At 46.9% G+C, this 10,281-nt stretch overlaps 1 protein-coding gene across 1 annotated transcript; it reads left to right on the forward strand.

The window, feature by feature from the left end:
• The first annotated feature begins 482 nt into the window (after positions 1-482).
• KDELR3 (KDEL endoplasmic reticulum protein retention receptor 3) lies at positions 483-7,710 on the forward strand. The gene is made up of 5 exons (XM_009289979.2): positions 483-579; positions 1,563-1,663; positions 2,291-2,449; positions 2,777-3,029; positions 6,411-7,710. The coding sequence occupies exons 1-5, from the start codon at positions 489-491 to the stop codon at positions 6,449-6,451; spliced, it is 645 nt and encodes a 214-aa protein (XP_009288254.1). The 5' UTR covers positions 483-488; the 3' UTR covers positions 6,452-7,710.
• Positions 7,711-10,281: the final 2,571 nt, after the last annotated feature.

Raw genomic sequence — 10,281 nt, forward strand, 5'->3', positions numbered from 1 at the left:
AAAAGGGGAAGGGAAAAAAAAGAAAAAGGGAAAAATAGCGCAGTTATTCCCGCCTCCGCCTCCTCCTCCCTCTCCTCCCTGGCCAGCCAGGAGCCACGTCACCGTCACCCAGCGCTGGTTTCGGGGCTGCTCAGCAGGCTCAGCCTGGGGCTCTCCAGGGAACAAACCCCAACTTTTGGCCTGGAGCAGGGAGAGGAAGGCCCTGGAGGGGTGGGGAGAGAAAATCCACCTTGAGGGAAAAGTAAGCAAGGGAGACGTCCAGCTTGAGTGCCTGGCAGAGGAAAGGCGCTTTGCGACCAGGGGAGAGGGGAGCCTGAACTTTCCTCTGCCAGAAGAGAGGGCTCCGTACCAGGGAAAAAAGGAAGGTTGGGCCGGAGGAGAGCATTCGCTCAGTCGAGGCTCAGGGGGGGAAAAACTCCCTGCCCTCACCCTCCCTACCCGCAGAAAGTGTCCCGCTCCCTTTGCCCCAGAGGAGCCCCCCCGGCGCCATGAACATCTTCCGCATCCTGGGGGATGTCTCCCACTTGCTGGCCATCATCATCCTCCTGCTGAAGATCCAGAAGTCCAAGTCCTGCGCCGGTGAGTGCTCCCACACCCTGGGGAAGGAGGGGGACCCTTCTCGGAGGGCGGCTCAGCAAGGGGTGCGAGCGAAACGGGTGCCAAAAAGGCTAGCAATAGCCCATGCAAGCTGGCAGCCCTCCCCAGTGGGCTCTTTGAGGGAAGTCATCCTCCTCTGGGAGGTCTCCCGGCCAGGAGGAGAGGGCTGCATTGGAAGGATGTGATGTGGCAAGGCGCTCGGCCTCGGGCAGGTGTTGGTGTCGGGTGGTGAAGCGAAGGGGAGGGCAGCAAGGCTGGAGGGAGGTGGAAAATGAGTGCAAAAAGTTGTGGTGGCACCAAAACCGACGACCTCGAGAGAAAGCTGCTTTAGGTCAGAGGTCCTGCCAGCAGGCGGGCGGGTACCAGAGGCTGCCCCGTCGCTGGGCGGGGAAATCAGGGCAGCAGCTTCCTGCAGGAGGGTTTTGCTGAGTTCATGGTTTCCTCCCCAAGAGATTTTGGGGCTTGGCTGCAGCACCATGGCCATTATCACAGGTAGAGAAACGGGTGGGTCGGTCTGCCTCTCTCCACCAGCGGTGACTAAGCTCCATCAGCATCCCTAGGCTGGTCCCTGATCCCACAGCTCTTCCCTGGTGCAGCAGACGTCACATCACACAACGCCCCGGCGAGGTGGGCCGGCGAAGGGGGTGAGGGAGGGAAGAGAAAGGCATTTTGGTGACAGTAAGGACTGAATTGGCCAAAGCAGTGAACGTGCCCACCGGGTGCTGGTCCCTACAACCCGAGGCAGGGCTCAGGGGGCGTCAGCAGGAGCCTGCCCTGTTACTTGGGAGAGTCCGGCCAGTCCTGGGGTAGGTCTAGAGCTACCACCGCACCTACACGCCTGACCAGGCTCACAAAGCAAAACGCATACATACAATCACTTCCAAAGAAGGCATAAGGGGAAACCACCATCCTAAGGGTCCTTCCTCTCATCTGCCTTACCTTCCTTCCTTCTCCCTGCCACGCAGGTATCTCTGGGAAGAGTCAGATTCTTTTTGCCCTCGTCTTCACAACCCGCTATCTGGACCTGTTCACCACCTTCATCTCTGTCTATAACACCGTGATGAAGGTAAGGAGAGGGCAGCACGGAAGCAGAGGTTCCCCTCAGCTCGCCGTGGTTTCTCAGGGAGGCGAGAGTATGCATTCACAAAGTTTTTCAGTCAGAGGGAAGAAGGAGCGATTCCGTCTTCTTCACTTGTCACTTTGTGGATAAAGATGCTTCCTTTGGTGTCATTTCAACGCTACGGGGGGTTATACATAGGAAGGGTGGATAAAGATGCTTCCTTTGGTGTCATTGGCCCTCCATTGACCAAAAAACCCCCTCACCACAGTCAGTGAGCGACCTGAGCCCGCCACATTTAGTACCACCAAACGCCATGAATCAAGTCTGGGTGTCCTTGCACAGCCGGAGCATTAACAGACGGCTGCAACCAAGCCAACCTCTTCACACAGAGCCCTAGAGGGCTCAAGCAAGTGTGATCCTCATGGTAGGGCAATCTTTAGTTGACTGCTGGAGTATCTCCAGCAGAAGTCAATCCACGAGCCAGTGCAGAAAAAGCATTCACCACTATATCACCCTGGCACAGCCCCACCAGAACCAGGTTAAAAGATCTTGACTTTGGCAAAGCCGTCCTCTCTTCAAGCACAGAAGGTGTAATCGCAGGTAAGATCTTGCCATCTCCCTTCCCTTCCCCAGGTCATTTTTTTGATATGTGCCTACATCACCGTGTACATGATCTACGTGAAATTCCGGAAAACATTCGACAGTGAGAATGACTCCTTTCGCCTTGAGTTCCTGCTGGTCCCTGTCACAGGCCTATCATTTCTGGAGAACCACAGCTTCACCCCCTTGGAGGTAAGGAGAACCTGAGGCAGGAAAGGGGAGGGGAAGCAGCAGCCTGACACCATACAGCAGAGTGAGCAGCATGTTGAATAGTTGAGATTTTTAACAGCAAAAGCAGGCAGGAAAGGCAAAGTTGGCAGGCCTTGAAGACCATACCATCTATAGAGCAGCTCAGTGCTGCCTCCTCTCAGTCCCAGCACAGCAGGCTCATTTTCCCTAGCTCCAGCAGCACTGCTCATCCCGCTCGCACATCGGTGCTCTGCCAAATGAAAGCTTTGGCTCTTAACGCATATTAACCAGCACCAAGACTCGCCACTGCCTTCATTTTGCATCTCACAGATACTCTGGACCTTCTCCATCTACCTGGAGTCCGTGGCTATCCTTCCTCAGCTCTTCATGATCAGCAAGACGGGGGAAGCAGAAACCATCACGACACACTACCTTTTCTTCCTGGGCCTCTACCGCGCTCTCTACATTGCCAACTGGGTCTGGCGCTACTACACGGAGAATTTCTATGACCAGATCGCTGTAGTTTCCGGGGTCGTACAAACCATCTTCTACTGTGACTTCTTCTATCTCTACATTACCAAAGGTAGGTAAAGGGGTTGGTATAAATCTGAAACATTCATTTGGCACTCTTGCAACATACAGTGGAGCTGCAGCTTGCTGTGTGTTAATCCGTATGTGACTTTATTCTTTGCTGTATTTGTGATGCACATTGTTCACCTAAAATCCAGTTTAAAAAACTTATCTGTTGAACGCAAGTGGGCATCTCTGCTCAGAAGGCTCTAGATGTGCATGTGAAACAAAGCAGAAGTTAAACCAGAGCTAAGCCTCATTTAACCCCACCTTGGGAAGTTAACAATTGAGGTATATTCAATTCTATGTACATTTTGAAAGATTATGAATCATGCAAAAAAAACTTTGAGGGGGGAAAAAAAAAAATAGCTGCAGGCAGACAATGTACCTGAGAAAGCAACTGCAGACATGATTATGAATTGCAAAAAAAACTTTGAGGGGGGAAAAAAAAAAATAGCTGCAGGCAGACAATGTACCTGAGAAAGCAACTGCAGACATACGGAGATATTATTAAGCCTACTTTTTCTTCTGATGGAAAAGATGTAACATTCCCAAGAACTGATTCTGTACGAAGACAGGCATCGGCACAGACAAGACACCCAAGATCAGATGCCCCTTCCACTTCAGCGCCATGCTTTGGTAAATGGCCACGTACCAGAGCTAACGAGTGCATGAAGGGCATAAAATTTGGTAGAACACGCTATGGTTTGCTGAGGCTGAAGTACACTCTAAAACACTCCTCTGTTGAGGAGGATGGAATTTGATGAAATCTAGCTGAGCAAACAAGTATTTTCTTCCTTCTTCACATTCCCGAACTAGTCTGCCAAAAGCAGTAGTGACGGCCCGCATTTGATGTTTCGAGGAGGGATGGATCTTTGGTAGCTTCATGCAACGTACCTGCTGATAGAGAGGTGACAGGAGCACTGGGCAGGTGGCTGGCCTTGGCGGATTAAGGCTTCCTTCTGTCATTAAAACATTTTTGTAGCCAGAAAGGTACTTTGTAAAACTGCCATCAAGGTGCTCCACGTCAATTCCCTTTTTTTTTTTTTTTTTTAAAAAAACTAATTCCCATTTTAGCTTCACTCAATTCATGTGTCCTATGTCCTTCTGTATTTTGTGAGAAATCCATACCCTTTGTAGTTGCGATGGTGGAACAAAAGGGGGGAAAAAACAACTGCTGGCTTTCAGTCTCGCATCGCTAGTGATAAAACTGCAAAATTTAGATGATACAGGAGGCAGAATTAAAAACATTTGTCCCTGGGACATCACAGCAGGAAGATAATTGCCTTTTTTTTTTTTTTTTTTTTTACTTTTTTTTTTTTTTTTTTTTTTACTGAAGATATGCAAATGCTTTGCAGTCATTTATGAAAACCAGCAATATTATAGAAAGTTGCATCTCTCTTACGCTCTTGCAAAAAAAAAAAAAACTTTTCAAAACATTTCTAACACAGAAGAACTCAGACAAAAGGGCAGCAATGCTGCAAAAAAAGCCAAGATGTTACATAAAGAAATGTATTTAATAAGACTTCAGAGCCCATACCAAAGCATTGTAAAGGGATTTTTATAGAAAGCGACTTCTCTTTATCTTGTTTTCAAAACTAGATGCACTCCTTTCTGTTTAACACAAGGACCTGAAAGATATTCCAAGGAAGCTTTCAGCTCCCAAAAGCTTGTATTTCACAGAACGGCTGAGGTTGGGGGCAAGTGGGGGGCGTGGGGGGGAATCATCTAATCCACCCCCCTGCTCACAGCAGGGTCACCTAGAGCAGGTTGTTCAAGGTCTTGTCCAGTCAGGTTTTGAGTACCTCCAGGACAGAGGCACCACAGCCTCTCTGAGCAACCTGTGCCGGTGTCTGACCACCCTCACAGTAAAAAACCTTTTTCTTACGTTTAAGTGGAATTTCCCATTGCCCCTTGCCCTGTCACTGGGCACCACCGAGCAGAGTCTGGCTCTGTCTCCTTTACTCCCCCCATCAGGCATTTATACACATGGGTAAGATCCCCCTCAGCCTTCTCCACGCTAAGCAGCCTCAGCTCTCAGCCTGCACTCTGACATCGGATGCTCTAGTCCCTTAACCATCCTCGTGGTCTTTCTGGACTTGCTCCAGTATGTCCCTGCCTCTTGTACTGGGAGCCCAGAGCTGGACCTATTGCTCCAGCTGTGGCCTCACCAGGGCTGAGCAGAGAGGAAGGACCACCTCCCTGGACCTGCCGGCAATGCAGCTCAGGAGGCTGTTTGCATTCTTTGCCATGAGGGCACAGCGGTGGCTCGTGTTCCAACTTCGTATCCACCAGCACACCCAGGGCCTCTTCTGCCCAGCCACTGTCCAGCTGGGCAGCCCCCAGCCCATACTGGTGCATGGGGTTGTTCCACCCCAGGGGCAGGACGTGGCATTTCACTTTGCTGACCTTCATGAGGTCCCCGCCAGCCCATTTTTCCAGCCTGGCACCGTCCCCCTGACCCCATCTGGTCTATCAGCCACTCTCCTCCGTTGCACATCACCAGCAAATCACTGAGGGCGTACTCTGCCCTTCCCTCTGGCACCAAATAAAGACCTTGAGCAGTACTGGCCCCAGTACCCGTCCCTGGGGTACACCACCAGTACCAGGCCACCAGCCGGACTCCATGCCACTGACCATCACGCGGCCAGAGCAGCCACTTCTCCATCCACCTCATCTAAGCCTATGGGCCCCTGGTATTTCCCAGAGGCCTCCCATCCCAGCTTCCAGATCAGATGGGGTGGGGCAGGCTCAGGGGGGTCTGGCCACAGACCATTTATTCAGGTCATGTTCTCTATTTAAAGGGGGCAGGGTGGGGCGGGGGAAGCACTGGGGAAAGAACAGCAGACTCCATACTACATCATCAAGACAAAAAAAAGTGGGGAAATTAAAAGTCTCTAAGAGGATCCACGCAAGAACAAGAGTAACTATGGAAGCGGAAACAAAAACCTTTTCCTTTAGCAAAAAGGAGTGTAAGTAAGTTTTGGGGTTTTCCCCCCTTAGAAGCAATTTTGTAGTGGTTGTCTCCCAGAAAGGATCACATAAATTCTTCCCTTTTCTCTGGATTCCTTAATTTTACCCTTCTCGCCAAGTTCTCCTAGATGTTCATTCAACAACGAACAGGATTCTTCAGAGCTGTTAGCATAGTCATAACGGAGGACAAGCAGTCGTGTTACCTGAAGACAGCATGACTCTATCCCTACCTGCCTACAGGAGCACAGGGAGGATGCCCGAGAAGGTCCATTCGATGGCCATAATTTCATTGCCATTTGCAAACCTGGCAACCCGCTATCTGGCGCTCTAAATAGCAAGTTCAAAAAAAAAAAATTGTTGAAACAATGAAAAGTTTAATTCTCCTAAGTTCCTTCATTACCTCCTCTTTCTCTTTGCACAGTCCTAAAAGGAAAGAAGCTGAGTCTTCCCATGCCTGTTTGAAGACATTTCCACAGACAATGCAAGAAATTCCGAAGACGAAGCTCTTAAGATCACAGCTTTCCTTTCCTGGTCCTTTTTGACTAACGATGGCTCAGCCGAGTTTCACTCCAGTGCCAGCAAGACAATGAGGCCTGGAAAGCTGATACCCTTTTCATCCATGAGACTTTCCCAAAATTTATTTTTTTTTTTAATTTCTTCTTACTTGAACTTGGTGCTAGTAAGTAGTGCTGGCCAATACTGAAGTAGTGCAAATTACTCTCTCCCGGCTCTTCCCAGCATCTACCTCCAAAACACGCCTCTACCTTGACCCTGAGGCAGCACAAGGAGTGTAAGGGGAATCGTCACTACCTTTAGTCCTTCAGCCCTTTAACGAGTGCCTATGGTAAAGGGAACGTGGTACTATTAAGTCTGATAACATATACAACGCCACTGACCCGTTTCACACGTGACCACATCTGACACAGCAGATGCTACAAACTGTTACTTCAACTCTGTATGAACTAACATCCTCCTGAACGTTAACTCTGCCCGACACCCATTCCAGTCAAGTCCCATAACGTTCAGGAAAAATACATTCCCTTTGAAAGAAATGAATCTTCCAATTCCACAGGTATTCAAACATCCTCCCCACTCACTCACTTTCAGCGACAGTTCCTTGTATTCTACAAACGGGGATTGTTTTGATTAAAATTCAGTAGGTTGCCAACAGGTGTTTCCAACTCCTTGAATTTGACTTTTTTTAAGAACTGGGAAGAACAGGGGCAAAGACAGTTTTACACTCCAAAAATAAAGACAAAGTTCACAACTTATTGACAACAGTGTTTTTATTTATACCTACAAAAGAAAACAAGATGGTATCAAAAGGACAATTTACAAACTAAGAATAGTAACATAGCTCTTAGTATCCTGTGTCTGAACACCACAGATCTATGAATCTCTCAATTCAAGTCTTCATTAATACAACAGGAATGTGTTCAGAGACCAGCAGGTGTGTGAAACAAGAGGCTGATCCCACACAAAGCCACTAACCCTTCCATTGTTCAGAGAAGTCCAAACAGTAAATTGCTTCAGGAAGTGGGAGGGGAGGAGACACCCAACTCATTTGACACTCCCACAAACTTTTACAGATTGAAAACAAGGCAAACAATACTAGACGCTAATGCTTTATCAACAAGGGCCCTCCAGCTGGTATATGGAACAGAGCAGTGAGCACCAGGTGGGACAGGGGCAGCACATGCCACGGTGCATTTATGCATTCAGCAGTCTGGTTAACACTCTGAACTGAACCGAGACCCTGGACTTCAGCTGACCTCGATGGCAATAAAGCACTGCAAGACTTGGCATAGACATTTACGTGTGCACAAGTCCCCCCCAAAAGAAGTGAAAGCTATAGCAGACTATAAGGCAGCTTTGGCGGTCCAGAGACCCTTTTTAAAGCCAGTCAGTGAGATGTCCTACTCCTACACCCCTCAAACACATTTCTGCATTGAACTCGCAAATTTAAAAAAAAAAAAAAAAAAAAAAAAAAGAAGCTCTAAAAAAAAAAAAAAAAAAAAAAAAAAGCAGCTCTACATTTGCTTGCGAGGGAGGCCAAAGACAATCAGCCAGTGCCTGGATAAACGACACGTTTCTGGCTTTCACTTAACACAAGCAAAGGAACTTCCTGCCCAAGCACTGGAATTAGAAGATGGGACGAAGGAACCAAGGTTCTGGAAGATCTCTCCCTTTTCCCCCTGTGTCAGCAACCTACCTGTGTACTGCACCAAAAAAAAACAAAAAACAAAAAAAAAACCCAAAACGCGCATTCATCCCCCAAAATTTTACTCTGGGAAGAAATTAAATTAAAAAAGAAATCATTTCTGTATAAGCAAGCTCTTTTCCTGGGCTATAAGAAGTTCCACTCTGCTACAGAAGGAGTGGGCTGCCTTGTTCATCCATATGCAAGAACGCCAACAGAAAAAAAAACCCAAAACCCTGCACTCTCATAATGCAAAGATTATGCCTCACAAACCAGGAGATGTATCCATTCTTTTGTCATATTTTCAGATCAAGAGCAGCCAACTCCTGTTATCATCTACTGTCTCTGAACCGTCAGGTATTAGAAATAACAAGTCAACAACATGCTTTACTAAAGGGGAAACCCCCTCACACCCACCTTAGCCTGTAAAATAAACAAGTTTTATTTACGTATTTACTAAAATTTCACTCTTCTCTAACATTTTCTAAAATGCTACCTACCTGCGAGAGCTCAGCTCAAAGGGACCAATGGAGCAGGGAAATGCACTCAAAAGCCAGGAAAAGCAATAGTCAGAGCGAAGTACAAAAGAAATAAAGCTTCAGAATCAAGATGCACTAACCAGCTCACCGCTTACCTCATGAAAAGGAGATTCCAGGCAATCTCCTCCTCCTCCCTTCCTCCCCCTGCCCTCCCCCCCAGCCCACCCTATTCAAACCTCTTAAATTTAAGTGTGGAAAACTCTGTCACATTTTATTCAGCGTAGCAGCATCCAGAACATTCCCCACGGCAAAAGGTAGTTTGTTCGCGAAGGACAGACAAACAAGATAACGCTGTTTATCATCTCAGTTCTGCTTAGTTTCTGGGCTCTCAAATAAGACTTCTCTCAATAAACCTGACAACGGGAATTTGAGAGCAGAAACTAAATTTAAGGATAACCAGGCTCCACACGTTTGCGATGCTGCAATTTAACAATTGTAGGGAAAGAACTTACTTGGCTAAACATTACAGCAGTGGTACCTACAGTGACTATCTGGTTTTCAGGTATCGAATCCAAGACAGGTTTGGTCTCTGACAACGGGGTTTTATTCCCAACTTCCCTACTGCAGGCTGCTACAGGTACCAGAAGATGGGGCTGCTGCTTCCAGAGCTGCAGAAAACGCCAACAATGTACCTGGGGCATTACTCTGAACGCCGCCCAGCTCAGACAAATGAGCAGAGTTTTCCTATAGAAAAGTCACCTACGATAGATTACAAGCAATAATAGTGAGCTATTAAAACAAAAAAAAAAAAAAAAAAAAACATTACAAAAAAAAAGTGAGGTATTAAAAAAAAAAAAAAAAAAAAAAAAGATTAGTAGAAGTGAGCATTGCTCCCTTGCATTTATCATTTTAAATGAAGTGCTTTTTGGCTCCCCAAAGTTTCCCACCTCTCTTGATACTTCCTGAAATTAAGTTAACATGTTACAGAATAGAAACTTCCTCCCCTCAAAAGCAAATTTTCACACAAACCTTAGACACCAAGACGATCGAACTGGGACCTATCTGCCTTATACCCATTTAGTGAGCATTGCTCCCTTGCATTTATCATTTTAAATGAAGTGCTTTTTGGCTCCCCAAAGTTTCCCACCTCTCTTGATACTTCCTGAAATTAAGTTAACATGTTACAGAATAGAAACTTCCTCCCCTCAAAAGCAAATTTTCACACAAACCTTAGACACCAAGACGATCGAACTGGGACCTATCTGCCTTATACCCATTTCTTTTAGAGAAAATAAAATTTCCAATTTCCTCAACATGCAAGACAAAAAATAATAAATTTTCCAATTAAAATCAACTATATATCTCTCTTAAAAACAAAACAAAAAAAAAAACAAAAAGAAAAAAAAAAAAGAGGACAGGGTCAGTAATGTGGACTGGGGGCCATTTTTAATGGGCTCAGGGATTTGAATGGTGAATTCTAAGTCTAACCTGCATGAGAGAGACATCACAATGGGAAAGAAGAGAAAGAAAAGGTTCCTTTAAATGCAAGAGGTCTACACTGGTGAGTGGTCTCATTTGCGTGAGGGGGGAGGGGGCGGGGGAGGGGGCGGAGA

The sequence above is a fragment of the Aptenodytes forsteri genome, unplaced genomic scaffold (assembly GCF_000699145.1).
Source record: "Aptenodytes forsteri isolate BGI_AS27 unplaced genomic scaffold, ASM69914v1 Scaffold284, whole genome shotgun sequence".
Classification (NCBI taxonomy): domain Eukaryota; kingdom Metazoa; phylum Chordata; class Aves; order Sphenisciformes; family Spheniscidae; genus Aptenodytes; species Aptenodytes forsteri.

Excerpts from the sequence above, each read along its gene's own strand:
- KDELR3 (XM_009289979.2), top strand. The coding sequence starts at position 489 with ATGAACATCTTCCGCATCCTGGGGGATGTCTCCCACTTGCTGGCCATC. Across the intron at positions 1,664-2,290 it reads TCTATAACACCGTGATGAAG|GTCATTTTTTTGATATGTGC; the intron begins GTAAGGAGAGGG and ends TCCCTTCCCCAG. Across the intron at positions 2,450-2,776 it reads ACAGCTTCACCCCCTTGGAG|ATACTCTGGACCTTCTCCAT; the intron begins GTAAGGAGAACC and ends TGCATCTCACAG.